At 42.0% G+C, this 25945-nt stretch overlaps 1 protein-coding gene across 1 annotated transcript in view; it reads right to left on the bottom strand.

Annotated features, from left to right (window-relative positions):
- Positions 1-12811: 12811 nt before the first annotated feature.
- The window catches only part of Ncapg2 (non-SMC condensin II complex subunit G2), a 74022-nt gene continuing 60888 nt past the window's right edge, over positions 12812-25945 (bottom strand). The window contains exon 28 of the mRNA XM_059279224.1: positions 12812-14970. Within this exon, the coding sequence (XP_059135207.1) occupies positions 14919-14970 (52 nt within the window). The 3' untranslated portion in view covers positions 12812-14918. The remainder of the gene's footprint in view (positions 14971-25945) is intronic.

The following is a 25945-nucleotide window of genomic DNA, read 5'->3' as shown; positions in this document are numbered from 1 at the left end:
TGGCAGTCTCTATCACAATCATACTTACTAGATCGATCCCTGTGCAACGCCTACTATATGCCGATTCTGATCTAAAGGAGATCCACATGGATTAACCTAATATTGATGACTAAGGGGAAAAAGCAATAAAATAAGCTGACAAGTATGACTGCCAGCACCATTGATCAAACATGAAATCGGATTTACCTTTGAAGTCGGAACATCAAAAATAAAGCGGAGGCAGGACTGGAGCCAAGCAATATGCCTAGGTCCCCGAGAATCTTTTCTTGTCCACAGGCTTCACTACTTAAGGACATGGCACCAGGTACAGGTCTCCGCTGACAGCAATGGCTGGGGGCATGTCCTAAAGGGAAGTTGTGAACTAGTGACATGCTCACATGACAGTGGCACTGCCCCCAAGAGGATATGCCACATGGCCAGCCCATAAATCGAAGTTTAGAACACCTGAACTGATCCACCGTGACAAAAACCAGGCCACTGGTCTGATAACAGACAGGTGGGAGGCAGGAGCTTGAGGACTTCAGGAGGGGAGTAGAATGTTCTTCGTGTTGCTTTCTGTCGCTATAACGAATACACGAGATAATCAACTTATAAGGAGAGGTTTATTTGGGGTCCCAGATTTGGAGGTGCAGCACATCATGGTCTACGGCAGAGCAAACCACTCAGCTCTTCCCAAGTCTGGGAGCAAAAAGAGGAGGAAGGGGTTGGGTTCCACAGCCTCCTTCAAGGGCATGTCCCCAAAGCCCCACCCCCTCCATTAGGTCCTACCTGTTAAAGATTCCTCCCAGAGGTTCCACCAGGGAACCAAACCTTCCACAGATGGAACATGGGGACATCCAGATTCTCGATCTGTATTGTGGGGATGGCTTATGGATGATGTATGTACATTTTCTTTCTAGAGAGAATCTGGCCTCTTGGTCACTAATATGCTGCGGCATCTGTGGGGAAGACTATAATATCTTTAGGAGCAACTTCTAAGCCCCTCTGACTATCTATTCTTGACTTTCTTTTATGGGTTTGCTAAGCAGGCCCCCATTGTGTATGCCTGTGGGCAGGGCCTGTTAGCTGCCCCTCCACCCTGTGCATCATCAGATCACTACATCAAGCTGGTGCTCACCACCAGCTGGTCCTATAGTTTCAAGGTCCTGCAAATCACAGTGCTAAACTTCTAAGAGCTCCTTCCGCAGGTGACCTGGGCCTGACCACTTGGTGGAGACCCATCAAAAAGCAGAATTTCTTGCTGTGGCATGTAATCTTGTCAGCAGCAGGCTGGGTAGAGTGTTCAGCCATCTCCTGGAGCTCTAGACAGGGCATTGTACATGGTATTCAAAAGCCTTGGGGGAGACAAATGTGTCCTTAGAAACAATCTTTCCAAGCTAGTATGATAGATCATATCTGTAATCCCAGCAACTGAAAGCCTGAGACAGGAGGATTACCGTGACCAAGTTCAAGACCAACTTGGAATACAGAGATCCTGTTGCAAACAATAAACACACACACACACACACACACACACACACACACACACACACACACACACTGGAACCTGCATGGGACCAGACTAGACCCTCTGCATCAGGATCTATCCCTGGTGCATAAGCTGGCTTTCTGGAACCCATTACCTATGGTCGGACACCTTGCTCACCCTTGACGCAGCGGGGGGTGGGGGGGTGGGGGGAGTTGGTCCTGCCTCAACCAATGTACCAGGTTTTGCTGACCCCCCCCATGAGAGGCCTTACTCTTTTGGAGGAGGGGGTGGGGGATGGGTGGGGGGAAGGCTGGGGAAGAGCAAGAGGAGGGATGAGAGATGAGAGGGAGATCTGTGGTTGGTATGTAAAATGAATAAAAATTTTTTTAAAAAATAAAACACACAAAAAAAACCCTCAAATTTTATCCTGACTGTTCTTAACACCTAAGTCTATATTTTGTTTAGATATTGAACACAAAACATTTAGAAAATAAAATGAACACCTAGAGGTCTATTTTCATTTTAAGATAAAGGTTTCGTGTTTACCTTGGAAGAGATCCACATTCTCTCCCATCTTCCTTCCGTGACAAGTGTGCTAAATTTTGTTTGCCTTTTGTTTGCTGACACAGAATTATCACATGTGCATGCAGTGTGTCCTCAGCCCATTTTCCTTTCTGCAGTCTGGATGGGTAGGCATTGAGGTTCACTTGACTCAGAGCTGTGGAGGCATCTTCCCTGGGGAGGGTTTCTGGCTATACTGTCACATAGTGCAGGCAATCATGCCCAAGGAGCCTCTTTGCTTTTTGTAACTTCATCATTACAACGCCCCACCCCCCAACCTAGTATTGCCTACCACCAGGTCCCACCTCCAAATACCATCACTGGAAGAATTTGGGGATGTTTCTAACCCATGAACTTTGGGGAGACACCTTCAATCTATATCAATATTGTCAGTTTTGCATGCTTTCAACTTCATATAAGCGAAATCATATTAGTCTAGACTTACATATTCCTCATTATTCTGCTCCTGACACATGGCTCTTGCAGCAGTCCCCAGCTTTATAAAGCCTCCAAATCATAGGTTGGTGCATTGTTTAGACTCTTCACACTGTCCCTCTCCTGCTCCCTCCTTGCTAGTCCACCTGCCCACAGATGCCTCCAACTCACTACAGACGACCCCTGCTGCTACCTGCACACCAGCATGTCCACTCTGCTGCCCCCTCAACCTGGCTATTCCCTCTTCCATGGCCCTGTATACACTACACACCAATAGGCCCCACCCCACCCCACCCCACATAAACACATACACATGCACGTGAATGTGTTCTGCTTGCTCTGAGATGCAAATAATGGCTGGTTTTCAGAAAGATGGTGGCAAGCAGTCTTGCCCGAAGTCAGGCCTCAAGAAAACCAATTCCAGGTCCACCCCAAAAAGGCATTCTTGCAGCTTCTTTTCATGTATAGGTCCCAGTAACATACTACAGCTACCACCATCTAGCAATGTCTTGAGAAATGTGGGCCAGTACTAAACATGATAATGACATCTTTTCACTGCTGGGGGTAGGCAGCAATTGCCACCCACGTATCTGCATGTAGAGACATGATGTGACTACAAGAATATTGAGCTCTCAAGCCTACAGCACAAGAAACCCACCACCCACTTTCATTCTGCCATTCCATGCAGTCTCTACTGACCCACACTTCCCACCACAGGAATTTACAAGATTAGATTTACCTCTACACAAGGCTGTGAGGGATTTTCTTCAGTCAGTTAACACGGGGAGCCCCATGCTAATGTGAGTAGCACCTTCCAACAGTAGCCCAGATGTAAGTGAGTCCAAGGGAGAAACTTCTGTGCTGTTGTCTGCTTGTGTGCCTGTCCTGCTTGTGAGTTCATCTGTCCCACTTCACGGATATCAGAACCTAGACTCTCTAGCTTCTTTAGACCAGTAGCTCTCCAAGAATCCTCCAGCAACCAATTGGGGCTGTTGAGGCATCCAGAGTTGAACACTTACCAGGTTTCCAGTATGAAGACAGCCCTTATTAGATTACTTGGACCACATCATGTCATGAATTCATATCATGAATCCCTTTTTGATGTATATTCATTCTATTGGTATTGTTCCTATAGGGAATACACAACTTAAATACCTATTTTTAGAATCAAGAATTCTAACACACTATAACTCAATATACTAATATACACTGAGGACTGATGGTAGGAAAATATTATCTGTTTCCCTAAATTAACCCATTATATTTCTCTAAAAAGGAAAAAAACCCACCTTGGTATATGCAATTCATAGCATAAAAGTCTTGTGCCGGGGTATTTCAAGCAGCGTTTGTTGGCTTGTATTTGTAGCACGACAGCATGCACTGTAGAAAGTGTATCTACTGAAAGTTCAGAACCACGGCAGGAACACCCTGGACTCAGTGTGGGGTTCACTTTTACATTTCCCTCACTGTGCTTTTAGATATTTACTATTGCCAAAAATGTTGTGACCCCACGGTCAGTCATGCAATTATAGTCACAACTCAATTTCAGAGTCTGACTTTTGTGGCACTCTCCAGACATGGGTCGCTTAAAATCAGAATCTGAGGATATTTTCCTTTTCAAAGTAATTCCCAAGACACAGAGTATACTCACCATTTACCTATCCTCATCATGTGGGACACTTGTGGAATGAGTTAGTTAAACCCATTACAAAACTACTTTCCACACAGAAAAGCCACCTCTCGGAAGACACCTTGTGTGAAGTATGTCACAGGATCCCAAAAGCAAACGTACATGTGTGACACCAGATGAGGAGCACAAGAACACCTCTACGTTATCCTGACAGGCAATGTCAAGTCAGTGAGCTCATGTTCAATTCCTCCTTACATTATGGTTAAGGCAACCTCTCCCTGCAACACTCACAACTCAAGGTGAAAACCCAGGGGGAAATGAATAGAAGGTCCTTTCAAGTCACTTTTGATTTTGACTCCTAAGGTGCTGTGGGATGTCTTTCTGTATGCTGTGAATATGTGTTGCTCTGATTGGTTGATAAAGCTGTTTGGCCAATGGTGAGGCAGAATAAGGTTAGGCAGTACATTCGAACTGGAGAGAGAGAAGAAGAAAGGAGAATGGGTCAGATGCAGATGAGTCGCGACCAGGAGAAGCAAGATGTGAAAGTACTGGTAAGCCATGAAGCCACGTGGCAATGCATAGATTAATAGAAATGGGCTGAGTTAAGTTGTAAGAGTTGTAAGAGCTAGACAGCAAGAAGCCTGAGCCATTAGGCCATACAGTTTGTAGTAATATAAGCCTCTGTGTGTTTACTCGGGTCTGAGCAGCTGCGGGACCCGGCAGGACACAGGAAAACTTCCCACTACACTAGGGCATGCCAGTGCTTCTGTGAGCCTCATGGAAAGTTCCTGACAGAACACATAGAAGTAAGACAGTAGAGAACCATTCCTGGTAATGAAAGGGGCTGTATAAATCCTCTCCAGAGCATCATGAATGTGGCTTCTCTCAGCATGAAGCACCCCAACTAAGATTCGACTAGGCTTTCTCATCTGACTCCCAAGTGAGAGAACCATCAGTAGGGAGTCCCACTAGTCTCCCTGACTTGAACTCTGGAACTGACTGGTAATGATTAGGGGCACAGCGACTGAGTGAACCTGACTGATAATGGCAGAGGAGATTGTGTGCCCTTCACAGAGTTGCTTCTCCCTCTGAATGGGTCCTCAGTCTGACAGCTTCTCACAAATAATGACTAAAGGGCAAGGTAGTATGAGGGACCTATCTCTGCTGCTCAAAGCCCAGGCAAACAAGGATGAAGCCATGTTTTTAAAGGCATAAGTTCAATTGAAGAAAGTACCTATTTTAAAAGATGGAAATCAGAAAATGTAATGGTACATCTCAACATCCCAAGGAAAGTCACACTGGAAACTGGCAGAGGGCAATGAAGAAACTCCTGGCTTCTTCCCAGTCCAGGACAGGCGGTGGCATAATCTACTCAGAAATTGGCAGTGAAATCGAGGAAAGACATCTATGGAACAACTGGCTCATAAAATAGAAATTAAAACTAGGTAATGCACTATTTCTCACCCATCTCCAAAATGTTGATAATACACCATAGGGTTGGCAAGGTTGAGAGAGAAGACATTCTCACATGTTGCTGAAGGCTGGACAGAACTGCACACCATGCTGGGAACGGGGTGGGGGGGAGTGAGGTAAGGGTGGGGGAGGGGGAACAACAAGCAAGTAAACACCACCAGAAATCCATTTGCCAGACTGCCTACCTGGAACCCCAGCACTCAGGAAAATGAGGCAGGATTGTAAGTTTAAGGCCAGCCTGAACTACATAGTGAGAGACCTGACCAGGAAGAAGGCAAGGAAGAAAGAGAAGGGATGGAGTGGAGAGGGAAAAGAAAACAGGAGGGAGGAAGAAAGGAGTCTGTCTTCCTATCTGACAACCTCTTTAAGAAATCCACCCAACTATAGTCCAGAAAAGCAGAGAGGAATGTGAAGGACATTGCCTACTACAGTCCTTGTGCTAGGACACTTGACAAACAGTCTCTATGGCACAGGAAGTGGCCACTCAGGTATACACACATGGACTCCACTCTGCTGCAAAGCACTTACCAGACACAGGAAGCCAAAGCTGAAGCAAGCAAGAAGTGTGTCTGGTATGTTCCATTTATCTGAGGCAGGGCACACCAAAACAATCTAGATTTGCTTATTTTTTCAATAGAATAAGTGACATGCTTAGAGTATATTCTTAAAATATACTGGTTTTGAAAATCTAATTTAGACACCAAGTAAACATAATTATAGGAAGAAACAGAATTTAAAACAATGCCCACAAATTGGTAGTTAAGGAACAATGCCTATGTGCCAGAAGCAAAATAATAAAAATAGAAATAAGACTGGGACATGTTCTGAGGTCAGAGCTACAGTGGAGCCTAAGTTGTGATCCCGTCAGTGGCTGGTGTGGAATGGACACATCACTGCAGGACAAGTGGGAGTGTAAAGCTAGCTGGGCCAAACAAGCAACCATGAGAGCTCAGACCTCTGACAGGACTGGAAGGACACTGTTGAGATCAGGCTGTGTGCCCTGCTCCAGGTTATTCCATGTTGTATGAAACAGTGTTTTTTCAGATTACCCTGCCCTTCATGGTTTCGTTTTACACACAGCATTTGACTCCAACTTGAGAATGGAGGCAGACACAGGATGTGCACATAAACACCTTCTACCTGGCATCACCCACCCATAAAAACCATACTGATCATTTGCCTTGCCTGTTTTAGCTATTTTTCTATTGCTCTGACAAAATACAATGACCAAGGAAACTTATAAAAGAAAGTGTTTAATTGGGCTTACAATTTCAGAAGGTTAGAATCTGTATGTCACAGCAAAGTCATGTTAGCAAAAACAGCAGGGAGCTCACATCTTGATCTACAACTAGGAGGCAGAGATGAATGGCAGGGAATGGCTTGAGCTTTTAAAACCTCAAAGCCTGCCCCCAGTGAAACACCCCCTCCAAACAGTTTCCTTAACTCAGGAAAAAGTATTCAAACACAGGAGCCTATAGGGGCAATTCCCATCCAAACTATTACAGATACCATTTAACAAAGAAGAAAGGGAGCATATGAGCACATGAGTGTACCAAAGACATACCAGGAAAACTAAGCCCGAGAATTTATTGAACACACCAAATGAAAGAGTGTAACATCCTCACATGGACCACGCAAAGAGAACACAGCACTGTGATGGATGGCAACCACCTACCAACCTATCATATGATTACCTAATGTGTACACTAGGGACCAACAGAGACTACCTGACTGTCTCAGGGACTTGGTTCAGTCCTCACTGCTGATGAAGCCTATTTGAATTGCCATCCACCCACCTGTTTGTCTGTCTGGACATGTTCAGTACCAATCTGTCTTTCAGTGTCTGTTCTTACAACTTAGTAAAGATGGGCAGATACTCACATGGAGTCACTAACATGAGACAGAGACCAGAGTCATGTAGTTCTGGGAGGTGGGAGGCTGGGAGCAGCAAGATTGGACTCCAGAGTGGAAAGGAGTCAGAGACTAACAATTTCAGAAACTCTTAGAGCAAAGATACACAAGAGGCGACCAAGGAACACGAGCAATATTGAGATAGACCTAACCCTGCCTGTGAAGAAGTCAGACAACTTAGCAAAACATAAAGTGCCAATGTGTAAGAAAAACAGATCAGAGGTCAGAGCAGCCATTTCCCCAGTAAAGATCTGAGGATGGTGAGGTATGCAACAGCAAACATCAGGCAGTGTAAAGTCAAGGTACTGGAGTCACCACCCATACCCTGAAGGGTGTATCAGGCAGTGTAAGCCAAATCTGCAAAGTAGCCAGCCCGTACCCAGCAGCATGTATTGGGCAGTGTAAACCAAAGCCAAGTGAGTCACTGCTCCACACCCAGCAGGATGCAGTCAATATACACCAAAGGCTTGGAGCAACCACCCAGTCAGCAGGATGCACTGGAAAGTGTAAACCAAAGCCACAGGGGTCACCCCCCATATCCAGCCACATGCATACACCAACATAACCATGGCAATGTTATGTGGAAGATGTGAAGTAGCTGAGAGTAATACAAAATTTTGCACTCGGTGTGAAAGCAGTCTTGGGGACATGGTGTCCAGGCCTTCTGGATTCTACATTCCTCACCATGCTGCAGCTGAGGGGCAGGTGGCACAATGCCTGGGCCTACATGGATGACTGGATTTTCACCTTTGGTCACAATGGGAAGCGTGTGTCCAGGTCTCCATTAACCTTGCTTCTAGAGAGAAACTGCTTCAGAGGTAACAGCAATACTAAAATAGAAATATCTTTTTACACTTACACTTACACACACACACACACACACACACACACACACACACGTTTTCTGTGTCTGTGTCCAGAATCCCCCTAGAACTGGAGTTACATGTGGCTAAGAGATGCCTAATGTGGGTTCAGGGAAGCAAACTCAGGCCTTCTGAAAGAACAAGTACTCTTTTTTTTTTTTTGGTTTTTCGAGACAGGGTTTCTCTGTGTAGCTTTGTGCCTTTCCTGGAACTCACTTGGTAGCCCAGGCTGGCCTCGAACTCACAGAGATCCACCTGGCTCTGCCTCCCGAGTGCTGGGATTAAAGGCGTGCGCCACCACCGCCCGGCTAAGAACAAGTACTCTTAACTGCTGAGCCATTTAGTAAGAGTAAGTGACTACAGCACATATATTGAAAGGTGAAAAGCTAGTATCCACATAACAAAAACGCACGTTTGTCTTTCCAGTTCTGAATTACCTTACTTGGAATGATTTTTTTCTAGCTCTGTCCATTTCCTTGCAAATTTCATTTTTCTTAACAGGTGAATAATATTCCATTGTGTAATGGAATTTTGATCATCAGATGATGGATATCTAGGCTGTTTCCAGTTTCTGGGAATTATGAATGGAGCAGCAATGAACATGGATGAGCAAGTCTATCTACAGTAGGATGTAGAATCCTTTGGGTATATCTCAAGAGTGATATAGGTGGATCTTGTGAGATCTATTTCTAGCTTTCTGAGGAACTGCCATATTTATTTCCAACGTGGTTGTAGAAGTTTGCACTCCCACAGCAATGGATGAGTATTCCCCTTACTCTATCCACATCCAGCATGAGCTGTTTTATTAATCATGGCCATTCTGACAGGTATAAGAGAAAATCTCAAGGCAGTTTTAATTTGAATTTCTGAGGGCTAATTTCTTTAACTGTCAACTAGTCACGTTTCACCTTTTGAGAACTCTCTGCTTAGTTCTGTACGCCATTTTTAACTTGGTTGTTTTCTTAGTTCTTTATATACTCTAGATACTAACATTCCGTCAAGTATATAATTAGTAGACTTTTTTTTCCCATTCTGCAGGCTGTTTGCAGCTTTATCCAAAAGGACTGTGGTGAGGAGATCTCCCAAGGAAGGAAAATTGAATATAGTGTTATGGAGAAATAAAAGGGGAAACTAGAGGAGGAGGATTACATGGAGGGGGAGGAGAAAAGAGTAAAAGAGGGGATACAGGGAGGGAAAGTCAACACTAAGGACGTTTTGAAAAATCATATGTAAATCTACTACTGCAAAAGTTTCCTAAATACATACACAAAAGGAAATTAAACGGAGTTAACTATGTAATGGGGAGACAATGACCCAACTAGAAATCTTACGGTATCAAGTAAAACCTCCAGTGTTGGGGAATGGGTTACAGCTTGTTGAGTACTTGGTCAAAGAGGTCCCATGACACAAACATCAGAGGCTATTGCCAAGGCAGCTAATTGCTCTTCACAACCTTATGGTAAGAAGGCCCTATTGATGAAAACAACACTTAAATCATTGAACACAGAGAAGTTGAGCTGGTGCCCAACTAGAAGGTTCACCCCAATTGACTAATACTCATGGTTCTGGAAGGTACTATGAACGCTATCAGAGGAGAAATATAATCATCAACATCACACAGCTACAAACCCTGTGGCCTCCAACAGTGACCTGCCTACAAGATGTACTGGTGCAATAGTGGGCAAATGCTATGGGAGTAACTGTTTTGGCTGGATTTAAGGCCCACTCCAGGAGATGCAGCCCATACCTGACGCTGCTAAAGTGACCAAGGACCTGAGACTTGATAGGTCATGGACCAAGGAGAAAATCTACTATATTCTGCTACAGGAATACAGAAAAAAAAAAAAAATTACTCCTAAAGACATACCGCTATACCCACGAGTCAGTGCTTCACTCAGTACTCACCAGAGAAGCTTCTTTTGGTCAATGGCTGTTAACAGACCCACAATCAGACAATGTGCAGAATGAGAGACTGGAGCACTGAATCCTAAATGGGATCCCCAAGGTTCAGGGATCTATGCTAAAAAGGAGGCAGAAACATCGTAAGAGCCAAAGGTGGTGGTGAATGACTCCAAGGAAACTGTCCTCCATACATAACAGGACTAATGCACATATAAACTCAGAAGAGAGTTCAGAACAAGTAAGACCTGAACAGTTTCAAGCCAGATGGGGCCCCAGCACTGAGAGATGAAAGTGAAACAGGGTCCCACCCCTTACCAAGAAGCTATCTGCAATTATTATCTGTTGGCCAGGGGAAAATCATTTGTCTCCAATGGAATGTCATTGGGTGTATCAACCACACTCCTAGGCAGGCCCAATGCCCAGTAGTAGTTGACCAACACAAAATAAACTCAATTGTATTTTTGTTTCATTTTGCTTTATTTTGACATTTTTTGGCATTGCTGGTCTTTTGCTTGTTTGCTTTTTGTGTGATAAGATGTTTCTTGTTTTTTTTGTTTGTCTGCTTGCTTTATGGAGAGAGAAGAGAATGTGCAAGAGAGGGAACAAGTTGAGTGGGTAGGGATATGGAGAGGATCTGGAAGGAGTTGGGGAAGAGGGAAAATATGAACAATATAGTGTGTGAAAAAAAATTAATTAAAAATAATAAAAAGAAAAAAAAGAGTAAGTTAAGAAACCATACCAAGTAAACAGCGATTTAAGCATTTGTAGTTATTCCCTCCAAGAACTGAGTTTTTCTTTCCACCTGACACATCATCTTTTTGCAATAGTTCTTTCTCTTTTTGGAGAACTTTCAATGAATGAGTAAACACTCTAAAGATACTTAGAACCCCTTTCCCCAAATGAAATCTGACCTTGACAACCTATACATTGCAGATTCCTCTACAGATTCTTTTCTTAGACTCTAAATATAAGTAACATAATAATTTCAACCTACAAACAATTTCCATCTCTCTAGCCCATAGCAAACCTGTCCTGAAAAGTGATAGATACAGCTGGATATCCTCTGGTAACAGAATTACTGTTTTACCTCAAAGGGTTTTTGTTTTGTTTTGTTTTTTCACATATGAAACAAACTCCAACTAGGACAATCTTTTAGTCTTTACTGACTCCTAGGTATACAGAGGCCATAAAATACCCAGCTTCTACCCCCTCTACATCTTCCTTTCATCAACATGGATAGAATTGTTTTACCAAATGTGATACAGAACAATTGACCCTGTACCACACTGTATCACTGACTGGTGTGGGAAAAGGACCATAATGACAAAAAGCCTACACACTTGATTCAAATTGTAGTTTTCCTCCTCTTTAAATAGCATGTTGTAAGGCAGCTATTCGGTATTCACACTTAGGCACACTCCTAAGTCTGCTCAGGCTAAACAAAATGATTATAGAACTAGAAGTAGTGCCATGGCAGAAAACTCAGTAATATATCAAAAATCTGTTTTCTTATCTACAAGTTCACAAAATGACTGACTCATACAAACTAATTATGTTCTTGGTCACTTAAGCCCTCTTCTCCTAGCAAGTAAAGGTGCTTAATACCAAACTTTTCTTTTAAGCTCAGATTTGGACTAAGAAACTAATATCTAAAATACCAGCCTGTTCTTTCTATGTTTTCACTTCCTCATTTATTAAATTCTATAAATACATTCATCAACAATGTTGCTTTTAAATATTCTTGGCACTCAGTTAAAACTGTTGAAGTCCACTTTATTTTGTTCTTTCATGTTTTCAAAGAAAAGATTAATATTATAAAGTATTCACAAAACTTTTATCATTTAATCTATTTTCCAACAAGACTTTTATACAATTTTATATAAAAGGATCAATCAAATTTCCCTTAAAAAGTCCAATGAGAGAAAAAAATATATACCCTCTATACTGCTTTAAAATCTAATGCAAACATTTCATGAGCTACTGATGACTTCTGACAATCTAAAAATATTCAAGTATTAGCAATGAAACAATATAAGGAAAACATGAGCATTTCACATGTCTCTTACATTACGAAGTTATCAACCTGTCAGAGCTATCCCCTAAGAGCCTGAAAATGATCTGGCATAAACCAGACCTGTAAGTAGGAAGTCATAGTGATATTTATATTAACACCTATACTTCCACCTTTCCAAGAATAGAGGGAATATTGAATAATTTCATTTATTCCAAATCTTTAATCGAAGTATTATAGGTTCAGAATGTAATCAAATCTGGGATATTCTCCAACAGATAAGCAATACCAACACAACTTAGTGTCTAGAGATTTCATATATTATCAAATGCGTGGCCACATGGTTAACAACTTGTAATAGTTGACATTAAACACAAGTATTGTGCCACAAGTCCATCTACTTTTTTTAAATGTATTTTCTCACTTGCCCAAGAGAAACACCTGCATCAGGTTTATTTAGGGATATATTAATCTATAAGGATATAACTCCATTTTTAAGGTTATATTATATTTGATGTACTGAAAAAAAAAAGACACTAGTAATCAACTTCTTCAGGTCAGTTAAAAACCATGACTTTTATTATTTAAAAAGTCCCTGAAAGTATCAAAACCTTAAGAGGAACAGAAGTAGAACAAACAAAACCAGGAGAGGAAAAGAGCTGCAGTGCAAAACCTTAAGAGGAACAGAAGCAGAACAAAAAAAACCAGGAGAGGAAAAGAACTGCAGTGCGGATAATCAACAGCTTCTCATTTATTTGGCCACTAGCAAGGGGAAAAAAAATGTAATTTGTTCAGTTGTCTGAGGTCTTTCATGAATCTTCATCCCATCCAGAAGAGACTTTCAATTTTCTAAGCACACGAGCACCAAAGGCTCTGTCTTCTTGTGGTAGTTGTTCTTGTCTCAATAATCTCAAAGCCAACTTCCTGGACAATCTCTCCCTCACTGATGATCTATTCCTATCAAAAGTGCCACATTTCTCACAGATGTTTACGACAGGGTGTAACATTTTAGTTCCTACTCCTGGTCTTTAGTAAGTTGCAAGACATGCTATGTCATGATGTAAAGTCTTCTTATTCTGCAAATGGTCTCCCAGCAGCACACCACACCTACACTATTTCACTAAAATAGGCAAGTTTTGATAGTTTGCCAACTTCTGCATATTCTTGTTGAACTTATCGTAACAGTCTAATACTGTGTGGTATCACAATTCTTAGCTTGATCTGGCTATCTTTCATATTCACCACCTGCTGAGGCCATCCACCATCACCAATGCACTGATCTCTGAGCTCTCCACCCTGAGTTCAGGCCACTCAATCCTACTTGCCAGAGTCTTGCTGAGGGAGGGGTGCTGGCGGGGGGAGGCTATAGAAGCTAGGATTGCCCAGAGGCAGGATTCTTCTACCACGTTGCTGGTGCCATCGCTTCTCCAAACATGCACAGGTGACCACTTGCCAGCATTTTTAAATGAAGGACACAAACTTGTTGTCACTGCCTATTCATGGTTGCCATATTATACAAATGTCACTTTAAAACCAGATCCTTTTTTCCTTTTACATCATTAATCCATTACTTGTTGTTTTTTCTGTTTTTTGAGACAAGGTTTCTCTGTGTAGCCTTGGCTGTCCTGGAACTCACTCTGTAGATCAGGCTGGCCTCAAACTCATAGAAACCATCCTGCCTCTGCTACCCAAGTGCTTGGATTAAAAGAGTGTGCCACCACTGCACAGATATTAATCCATTATTTATACGGGCCCTGGACAAACCTTTAACTCTTGAGTTCTCTGCTTACTCTTCTATAATCATCAATATAGGAAAAGGCCTGTGCCTCTGCCATAGACCTGCAGAGGAAAAACAGGGCCAATTGGGCATATGCGTCCACTGAGCAACACTCTACCATGGCCTTAAGATATGACAATCGTTTCTACGTAGCAACTCACTCCTAGCATAGGCCTTCCTCAATTCACTTCCTTTGGCAGGCATTTTTGAGCTTGATTTTTGCTCTGTTCCTAACTGTGTATGGTACACAGCAACACTCAAACAAGAAGTCTTCTCTGATCCTATAATGACCTTCAATGGAAGGAGGGCACTGCCTCTGGAGCAGGGCTGCTGGGTTCAGATGTAAAAGTTGAGCACAGCACAAGTGCAATGGAGTAAGCAGACACTTTGTATCAGTGCTGTGCATTGGTGTATTTATTACAACTGTACAACAGATGGCAGTAGAATGTCTTGGCGAAGTGATTCTTTTCATCATCTGAACAGAGGTCCTGTGTGGGCTAATGGCAGCCCTGCTGAAAGACCCAAGAAAAATCTGTTCCAGAGAAAATTTCACAACAAATAATAAATAGTGGATAAGTCATAGGCCAACGAGCTCAAGAGCTGGCCAAGGCCACAGTTCCCATACGAATTGCCAGGGCTTCTGGGGAAGAGTGCAAGCTGCTTGCCAGTCTTTCTCCCACTTATCTTTACCACTCTCCATCTCTGCCAGCTGGTTAAAGGCACAGTGTGTATGGTAGAGCACCAGTGCTGTACTGGCCTTCATCTTTGGGTAGCTACAGACTCAGGCCTCCAGGCTTAGTCTGACAAAAGAAGAGAAAGCAAGAAAGATATGCACACATTTCACCCTATGAGTCTCTATTTCTACACACCCAAAGATGGTGGTTTTGTCATGAATTCAGAAATTCTCCCAAAGTTCTCATTGATGATTCATACAGGAACCTGAAAAACAAAAGAAAGACACAGATTCAGTTCCCCCAAATGAGCAGAGTTTAGAAATGCTATGTAAGCATTCACACATGAAAACAGCCTGTGATCTAGAAGCCTCTGACCTACACAGAGCTGAACACAGTCCCAGCCAAGGCTCAGCATCTACTGCAGAGCCCATAGCCTGGGGCCCTGGTAATAGACTCAGTAACACCTGCTCACCTGGCAGCATCCAGCTGGAGAATACTTTTCTTAGTACTACTCTTCTGAATTCTACTCCCTCATTAGATCCAGTACACAGAGCACAATGTGGCTTGTCTTACCCAGCATTCAGTCCTGACTCTTTACTGCATATGAGAAAACAAGGAAAATGAAAACCATCTACCTACACCACTGTACTCTGCTACTATGGCCATTCCTTCTACCTCCAGCTGCCTGAGGCCTGCCTGCCTGAATACCCAGGCCCACTGATAGAACACTGATGGAGGCAGTCTCTCCCTTCCTTTCAGGGTGTCTACTCAAGAACCATGGCTGGACAGCTCCTGTATAAATCACTGCAGTGTGACACTGCAGATTTAAGCACATCAGTTACAAAGCACAAGGTTCTGTTGCATTCCCTTTTCTCCCTTTCAACTAACACTCCTCCTTGGCACTGCCACATGTTGTTTGGTCAGGGTCTGCCCCTGAGTACCCTCTCCCAAGATGATCCTCAAACTACTCCCAGACACCCAAAGCTCCACAGACAAATTAGCATTCTGGGCCTGAAGAAGCCATGTGATTGTCCTCTGCGGCCAGCACTGAAAGTGAGAAGACTGATGGCCAGTGTCCCTGGCCTGGCGTACTGACCACATGTCTAGAGTCAAGGGAAGATTGACATTTTAGATTTCAGACAGTAACATTAACAGACAGAAATAGGCAAGAGCCTCTTCAAAATATCTCTTTAATGAAATGTATCTAGCTCATATCAGCAGTCACTGAGAGTCACTAATTTAACATACACTCTGGCACTGGCTACCCATCACCTCTCATATGCTCAGCAGCCTCTGTAATAGCAGCAAAAACCTAGAAAAGACAATATTTTCTCCCTTGCCCATGGGCTCAGAAATTTTATCTAGCCACCTGTGTATTTTAAGTCAACCTCCTGAAGAACCCCGTCAGGAAGTCTTTGGAATCATCTCTTTCTTTGGCTTAGATTTCTTCAGTTCCTAACACTGCGTGTGTTGGACACCTCTCCAGTGACTGGGGAACATCTGCCTGCATCGCCCTGCCCAACCAAGAAGACTTTTTTCCAAGACTCACATTACCATCTACCTGATTACTCACCATGTTCCTGAGTTCAAAGCTCTTGCTGTCCCCTGAGAGGGCACCCACATGTATTCGGCCCACATAGAGCAAACACCTCATGGGTACAGACAGAGCAGAGGGTTCAAGGATATCACATGGGAGCAGTGGGTACCTGCCCTGCCTTGTGAATACCAGAAGCCCAAGCTCTCTCAACTTCAAAGGTGAAAAAGGTGTCAACCCAGACTAGCTCTTTAGGAGTTCGGATAACTGGGACCCTCCTGCAGCTTACCTCACTGGTCTAGCATTACTGACTCAGAGTCCCCTGCCCCACTCCAGGCCCCTAGGGGAGATACAATGCCAGCTCAGGAGCTAGAGCTGAGACAGAGGGAAAGTGGCACATGTTACCACCTCCATCTCAAAAGAGAATCACTGTCTGCTGAGTGGGAGGTAGAAGAGTTAGGTTATGCTCACAGCAATGCCACCCTCTTCTCTATCACTTTCAACAGCTCAGACGCCAGGCAGGGCCTGCACAGAGCAACCTGCCTCACAGATAACCCTGGCACAACTGCTCCAATGCCACAAAGACCATTGGACCTACAACTAGTTCACTGTGTCACCTGAGCAAAGCATGAATACACTAGCCATCAAGTAAGGGCAGTTAAAGGGACAAAGCAGAGAGGGCACAGGGTTTCAACAAGAGAAGGGCAGTGGCAAAAAGACTTGTGAGTCATGGGTCTGTATGTATGTGTAATTAGACAAGTGGCCCAGAGAGTATGTGACACCTCAGCTCTGACCATGAGCAGGGAGGACATATGGCCTTTCTGTCCCTGCAATACCACATGCCAGCAACAAGGAACAGGAAGACAGAACAACAATGTCAGGATTATAAAGGAGGAGGAGTACTTGTGAGTGAATTGCTTTTAATTATCCACACAAGTCCACTCAGAACTGGCAACAGGAACACTTCTAAGCAAGTTATAAAAGCATCCTGCCACAGAATCATCCTTTAAAAGGACTACTAAAATTCCACAGAAAGGAACAAATGAATTAATGCCCACTTATTGATACTGCTCAGATATCCTCCTAGACTCTCACAGCAAGGGCACTGGTAGCCCACATACAGGTGTACTCAATATTGGCAAGTACTTGTATGCCATGGGATTACAGTCCATCAACTCACTAGTAAGCAACCATGATGCAACATAAACCTTAACATACTTCCATAACCTTGAATTACAAATACATTCTACCTTCAAGCTGATTATGAAAGTGTATACAACACGCTTGGTATTTCAGTGCAACAGTGTGTGGGCAAATGTTAGTGTTTCCTAAGAAAACATGCCCAACTCAGCATATTCTATAGCAAGGGAAGCAATTAAAGTACAATAGGAACAACTTTATTCTGAACCCAACAGACCAGCCAAAAAATACCTGCCCTACTAGAGAGAAAACTGAGCCCCACCAAGCATGAGAGTTTTCTCCTTAAAAAGAATTCTCTCCACTGGCAGGCGGTTCAATAGAAAGGACAGCTGATGGCAGAGATGAACGCAATACATCTGTGTTTAAACCTGTTCAGGTCCTTCGATGGTGTGTGAGTAGAAGTAAAGGGCACTAACCAGAAGGGCTTCCCTTTCATCTTCAGAATGGGCTGCACCACTCAACATCTAAAATGTTATCCTCACAAACAAGATTCTAGCAAAAACATGCTGACATATGCTGAGACTGTTGCTCCATTCCATGAAAATAATATTCCTAGCTTGTAGTCCTGATACCCTTCGGTCACCAGTACATCTGGCAGAGACGTTCTCACTCAGGTGTCTCCGAAATGCAACTGTTATTCTGTCATCTCTGCAGCAGGTTATTAGGCCACAGAAGTTCACAGAACTGAGTTGACTTTCTTCTTAAAGTATACAATAGCAAAGTCTAACTGCATTAACCACCTTAGTAAATAGTCAACAGTTTAAAAGTAAAACATTTCCTTCATAGCCTTCAAACTGACCCACATGCTCCAGTGTGGTCTTATTGGGGGTTAGATTTTCAGGGGAAGGAACTTTTATCCAGGATACTCTGTCCATTCCTCTACTTGAGTCACAGATAGGCCCACTGGCTCCAACTGAGTATCATGTGAGTGTTTGTCCAGCATAAATGGCCCTCCAGATCCCAGCCAGGGGCTCCACTGCCCCTAGAGTTGGGTTGCTCTGTTCAGTTTTCATCTCTAATTTTTAAGAGTCCTTTCTAACTGGTGAATAATCCTCTATTCCAATTCCATATAAAAAAAAAATTCTTAACTTTGCCGGGCAGTGGTGGCGCACACCTTTAATCCCAGCGCTCGGGAGGCAGAGCCAGGCGGATCTCTGAGAGTTTGAGGCCAGCCTGGACTGCCAAGTGAGTTCCAGGAAAGGTGCAAAGCTACACAGAGAAACCCTGTCTCGAAAAAAAAAAAAAAAAAAAATCTTAACTCTAGTTGGGCGGTAGTAGTGTACACCTTTAATCTCAGCACAGGGCAGGCAGATGCAGGCAGATCTCTGTGAAGTTCGAGGCCAGCCTGGTCTACAAAGTGAGTTCCAGGACAGCCAGGGCTGTTACACAGAGAAACACTGCATCTAAAAACAAACAAGCAAACAACAACAACAACAAAAATCTTAACTTTGAGCCTTCTGGACCAACTTGCACATGGTTTCATCCTTTTAAACAAGATAAACACAGAACAGCACAGTAAAGCAGCAGCTGTGGTGATCTGACACAAAGCAGTCCTAAATAAACATTTATTACGGAATCACAATTTTATGAGATTTTCACTCAAATGAAGAACTAGCCTATGTTCATGGACAGGAAGACTCAATAGTGTCAAAACTGCAGTCTTTCCCACCTTTGTCAGCTTAGTTCAATCTGGTGAAAACCACAGTGGATTATGTGAAACGGACAAAGTGACTAAAGCTTATATGTAGAAACAAAGATTCAGAACAGTAAACTAAATGTCAGAGATATTGGGTAGAGAATGAATATAATACAACTTAAAGAGTTGTTATAAAACTAAAGTAAAACACCGTGGTTCTGACAAAAGACCCAGAGAAAGATCAGCATGAATACAGGCAGCTGATTTTGACAAAAATGCAATGACAGTCTTTTTAGCACAAAAATGTTAAAACAACTAGATGGCCACAAACAAAATTCAAATCTAGACATGTGATGGCTATTCGACTGTCAACTACATCTAGAATTAACTAAAACACAAGTCAGTTAAACTTTTCTGTTCTTCCAATAAGAAACTAGGGTCAACTGGGGAGTGGGGGGGCTCAATGTCAATTAAGAGAATAAAGAGACAAACCACCAACTAGATGAAAATATTTGTAAAACATATATAGTAAGGGGGTATGTGGGGCGTTTACCCAACCACCCCCACAGTTCCCCAGAGTTTTCTTGAGTGCGAGCAGCAGGAAATATTAGATAGAAGGATTTATTGCGGAGAATATCGCGGAGATAAACAGATAGAAAATAAAGGATAACCTCAAGAGGGCCTGGAACCTATTCCAACGGGCCCCGACTGTCTCTGCCCCAGGGTTTTTATAGAGACGCCAAGGGGTGGAGCAAAAGACCTCCTCCCCCAGCACAGCCAAGTGCAGACCATCTCAGACACCTGCACTCAGGCCCGTGGTCTAATCATCCTCTATGAGGACCTGCTGGGTAAAGCCACGAGGAACCCGAGAACGGGCTCCCACAGGTCCCCCTTTCTTAATATATAAAAAAATAACTAATAATGGCTTACAGCAATCTCCATAGCTGTTACACCTCCCAGTATGGGAGTAGAGGATGATATAGATGGCATTTCTCTTTTGAATTAGGTCCAAGGTGACTACAACAGTCTTAGCTGCCTCAAGCCCTTTCTAAGCCAAAAACTCTTAAGGCAACTACAAACTTAAAGAATCCCTTAGCTTCATCATTACCATTAACAGGTTAACAAACATTGCTATACATAGCCACAATTCTCTGTCTTACAACTCAAAGCAAACTCTTAACAGAACCATTTGAATTAGCATATATGGTGCTATATATAGTTAACAATTTTCTCCGTCTTACAACTTTAACTCAATCATTTGAATTTTCTTGTTAACAGAACATAGGAAAAACTTCGATGTATTCACATCAAACTTAAATATTTCCTTAACTCCACAAAACCAGGGTGCATTAATATCAATAGGGTTCTGCAAACATAATTCAATCTCATAGCTCCTCCTTTTCTTTATAATTTTTTAAAGAAAATCTCAAACCTAGTTAGAAGAAACTCATACAATTCCTACAAACCCATATTGAAAAGCAGTCTTCTCAATCTAACCATTAACACTTTGAAAACTTAGCAAAACATCCAAAAGCAGTTTCTTAATAAAACTCTTTATACTTTAAAAGTAGTCTCTTAATATACCCCATTTGCATTTCTTACTAACAAAAACATGACATTAATCCCTCAAACAACTTTTGAAATTAGACTAAGGAATATTAACTCTTCCCCCTTTCTTTATAATTTAAGCAAAATCTCAAGCCTAGTTAGAAAACCCAAACTTTTCAATTTAAACAGTTCCATTTGTAACACAAAACCAGTTCTGTAAGTAATTTCATTTTTACATAAACAGTTCCACAAAACAATTCATGAATCACCAATTAATAAAGCATATATGCATACACAAAACTGCATCTTGATTCTAGGTAGAAATAATAAATTTCTTCATTTAAACAGTTCCATTTTTTTTTATGAATAAACTCAAAATTGTCCCATTGCAATGAAATCTCTATTGTTCATTTCATTTCTTAAGTCCCAAAATTCAAATGATAAATTCTGGTACGAGCCTTCCAAATATGAAGAAATCCATAACCAAAGTCTTTTTGTAATTTTATCTCATTTTAAGTTCAAAAAGTTCAAACAAGAAATAAATTCTGGTATCAGGCTTTCACTTCCAAATATGAAGAGATGGTTTTCAACCAAAACTTTTTGCCGTTAACAATTTTACTTCAAACAAGCGTCTCTGCAACTTTTGTTCTCACAGACCGACCTTTTTAGGTACAGTAGTATTCTAAACCGCACCGTTTTTGATGTTAGCTCAGGTTTTTCTGTGTTGCGTTGATTTTCCATGAATCTCAGCTGCGGATGCCTTGTGCTAGTTCTGGCGTCCGCCATTCTTAGCTTCTTAGCGGCTTTTGGAGCTTTTGAAAAACCGCTCAGACTGCCTGCTTTGCAGTCTACTAGGACACTACCTTCTGTGTCTCAGGTTCTTTCACCATATACATTAAGAATAGACTCACACTTAACATTTACACTTTACAAACTCACATATAACATTTTTTGCATTTAGATTCACATTCAACATTTACGTGTTTTTACAAACTCACATATAACACATTAACATCTACTTATTTATACTCCTTAAGGAAACTATAGAACTACTTTAGCAAATATATTTCTTCTTATATACTTATCATATTTCTTATTTAAACTTAATTAACAATTAGTATCTTTACTTCTTACAAGCTTATTACTACACGTCTTAAGACTACCTTAGATATTTCTTGCAAGCTTATTTTCTTAAAGGAACTCTATAGATCTATTTTACAAACTTATACAGGGCTACCATTAGCATATATTTAACTTAGCAAACATCTAAAGATTTTTAACACAGATCTAACAAGAGAATTTTTATAAACTTACATATCTTATTTTCATCTTTTTCTATTTTTTACTCTTAATTATTATCACTATCTCTATTAGAAAGATTCTTAACTAGACAGGAAGTACGTACATCATTGCTAACGTTTAGAGTTTATAGTCAGCTTTGTTATAAAACACTGGGATTTAGTGAGTGTTGTTATTATAGAATTGTGATAGTTGTTGCTAGGGGACTGTAACCTTCCCAGGATGACGCCACACTCCAAAGTTGCCAGTTCTCTCAGCCGTTCCGGACCGGCAGAGATGCACTGTCAGCGGTAGACGGTTTTTAACTAGAGGCTGTCCCTTCACCCAAATTCATAATAGTTCCCCTAAGTACTTCAATTCAGACAAATATTTCTATTATAGCAGTACTCTTGGTTTGCTCTACCGAAAAAACTTCATTTCATACTGAGGGTGAAATTACCATATTTAGCTGCTGTAAGGTCTTTGCCAAATACCGCACAGCTATTAGGTGATATAAAGTATTTTTCCAAAGGAGCTAGTAAAGCCAAAAGTGGCACAGCTCCGAACTCTATTTCCTCACTGTTTGCATCAACCAGTGACAAAACCTCAGAAACACTAATCGAGCCACTTTCATTCTGGTTCCTTTATAGGAACGTCATTGGAGCTGACCCTTCCTTAGTTCCACGCTTCTTACCAGACGCTCCGGTAAACACCGAGCTTCATTCTCCTCTTGTGAAAAAACACAAACATGTCCTAGACCCCATATTAACACAGGATTAGTACCCTTCCATAATCCCAAGCAGGGTTCTTTCTATTTCTCATTACCCTCAGCTAAAGGACCAGGAAGATTGGCGTGAGCTCTAATATGGCCCACAAAGCATGGCAGCTTGCTTTTGTGGAATAGCATCTTGGAATTGTTGAAACATTTTGACTGGATTGTTGTTAGTTCCAGTATTTTAACCAAAACTGTTACTATTCAAAGGAGTCAAGAACATAAATGTTCTTTCATGAAACATATCCTTCATTAGCTTACTTTGAGAAAAAGCATTTCCAGGATTTAGTATTTTCATTTCATTAGCTTTAACTCCTGATGTTATTAGCAGCTGTGATATTTAGCATTGATTTCTTATAAGGAACTTTCAGGTGAAGCAACTCTTGCAAGACAGCTTTTCTGAAGTTTGTTTCCCATCTATAAAGCAGTCATTTTTTTGAATGCCTGTTTCTTATCCCCTTAATTAGATTTGCAAAGGAATCACTCATTGCAGGTTCTTTGTTCAAGAGGTAAATAACTTTTAATTTCACATAAGTTTTTTCATATCTAAGACAACGTTCAGTGTATAAACTGCTGTCTCTTGTTTTAAGGATTTTAAAGTGGCTTGTTTGCTCTTAAAGGTAGCTTTCTGTCATTCAACTACCGTAAAAACTTTGCACAGCTATTAGGGTAAATAAGGCATTTTACCAACGGAGCCCCAAACTGCGAAGTGCCTAGTTCCATATCCTTTCAATGTTTCATTGGAACTGACACCTAAACTCTTAGATGATTTTCCTTATTCTTTTAAAAGCTGTATTTTAAGTTTACCATGAACGTATTTTTGAGCTGACAAACGTGTTTCAGGGCAATGTCGCCATCTTTAGTGGAAAAACTACCTTTCCCAGAATGCATTTCCCTTATATCAGTCAATAATAATATCAGTCCCATATCAGTCCCTTATATATTTTCCCATCAGTCATTTCCCATAGTTCTTTTCGGGTCTGAGAGTCAACTGGTTCTCTTTTACCAGACTTGCTTACAAATTCTTGCCCGGGAGGTTCGAACAAAGTTTTTTGCTTTTGCAATGGGAGATTTGAACAAGCATTTTACATTTTCAGTTATGGCACGTTGGGAGATTTCTATTCTCGCCTCAACTGGCTTTAACAGGTGTTTCTCCTTCATCCGACACTGGCCCCAAATCAGAACCACACCTGCCTCGTTAGCCAGCATTGAGGCTGGCATTTCTGATAGCAACTTTCCTAGGGGCTTGTGTTTTAGCCAGTCAGTGAAAAACAAGATCACGTACAACAGCTTTTCCATAGCTCCTTCAGAGAGATTTTCTCCCACTGATCTATCTCATTTTGCTTGTTCCTTTCCCCCCAGATGCAGAGTTTCAGGTATCTATCTGCAGCTCTGTACCTCTGCTAGCTGCCCTTGGAAGTAGGGGCTTTTTTTCTCTCCCCCCCCCCCCCAATCTGCCTCAAATTCTAGCAGCTTTTTCAGGTCACATTTTCTGGGGAGGATTATGTCCCTTCTCTGTTTCTTCAGAGTCTTTCTCCCAGACAGTTCCCAGTTTGGTCTCAGTTTATCCCCTCTACCCCAGAAACAGTTTCCGACACTACAGTGGCGGCTTTCCCTGCTACTGAAGGTAGGAGTTTTTTGTCTGTTTCTGTTTTAAGGGTCTGTGTGGTTTGCGTACAGACCGAAAGTCTAACAAGGGAGGTTTTTGCCATTTCTAAACTCCCATTAGGACAGGCGTTTTACTTCATCAGGCCTTCACCTGACCCAGTCCCCCAGTGGGTTGCGTTTGCTTGTCTGGGTGCTCAAGGACAGAGCTTAAGCCAGAGACAATCACCCCTCAGGGCTACACTCCCCCTCATCTCAGGGAGTCAGTTGAAACAAAGCTTTTCTCAAAGAGATGCTTTCTTTGACAGAAAAAAAGCTTTACTCCTGGATAGTTCTGTTCTGCCCTGGCTGGGCAGCACAACTGCTTCAGACACAGTTCAGCTTTACCGTTTTCCCAGAAAGGTCCTATCTCTGATAGGAAAGCTTTTTCTCATTTCTTTTTGCAGCTGTGGACCTATAAACCCGGGACATGTAGGAAACTGTGCCGTTCCCACTGGCTTTAGCTTTGTTTGTTCATTAGCAATCTTCCCCTGGGTCCTGCACCTTCCTGCCTCAGCTCTGTGCCCCAGGAAGTTTACCACTGCAGGAACCCTAGTATCCCCGAAATGCACTCCAATTCAGAGACGCGGGCCAGTGGCCTCTGGGTTTCTGGTCAGAAGCGAGGATACAAAGCTAACAGTTTGCATTGCTTCAGAGGATCTTTGCATTAGGACCATTAGGAGCACCTTTTCATTCTGAAACGCTCACTCAGAAACAAAACCCTTGATGCCTCAGCTCTACTGTAACTGAAAAGCTTGGCTTTTTTGCTTTTCTCAGGTAAAGTTTCCCGCCCTTTTTGGGCTCTCTGTAGCTCTTTACCCACACTCTCCCAAGCGTTTCCCTCAGGGTACTCTGACCCACTGTCTTTTACTAGCTTGAGGAGAGAGCTTAGAAGAGGTTTTTAGGAACTTGTCCCTGCCTCCTGCATTGCAGGGAGGATTTTTAAAGCTTGAAAGAACTTAGGTTTTGCTGTCTTCAGAGGTTTGTTGTTTTCCCTTAGAGCTAATCACAGGTGGTCACCATACTAATATCTTCAGGTGATTCTAATTTTTGCCCTTTTGAGAGAAAGTTAAAGGCTTTAGTTTTTAAGTTTAAGATTAAGGCTTTTTAGAGAGATTTTTCCCCCCAAATTTTCCAAGAAAAGCTTTATAGTTTAGGATTTTTTTCCCCAAGAGAAAGACCAACTTTTCCCCAAACTTCCCAACTTTAAACTGACTTCTTACACCCCCATTTTTGCCTCAGGGAGAAATCACTTTCTCCCGCAGCTTGGACTTTGCATTTCAGCTGTCCCCAGGTCAAAAGCTTCCATAGGAAACTTTTTCTTCCCCAAAAGCTCAGAGAAGAGCTTTACTACCCAAAAAGCCCAAAGAAAGATTTTTTTCCCAGTTTGCGTTTATATCCCCCAAAGTTAGAAAATTGTAGAGTTTTCCTGTCTAGTTGCCTTATTTTTTTCTACACAATCTTACACTTCTAAGTTTTTCCTACACTATATTACTACCCTATGCCTTATACTTATTTTTCACAGATAAAAATTAAGGGATAGAAGATAGAAAATTTTGACAGAAGAGAATTTCGCTGCAGCATCGGACATCCTTCCAGTCCGCTTTCTTTTTCTCTCGAGGATAAAA

The sequence above is a fragment of the Peromyscus eremicus genome, chromosome 14 (genome assembly GCF_949786415.1).
Source record: "Peromyscus eremicus chromosome 14, PerEre_H2_v1, whole genome shotgun sequence".
NCBI lineage: Eukaryota > Metazoa > Chordata > Mammalia > Rodentia > Cricetidae > Peromyscus > Peromyscus eremicus.
Note: the sequence above shows the minus strand (reverse complement) of the source record. Positions and strands in the feature narration are given on the sequence as shown.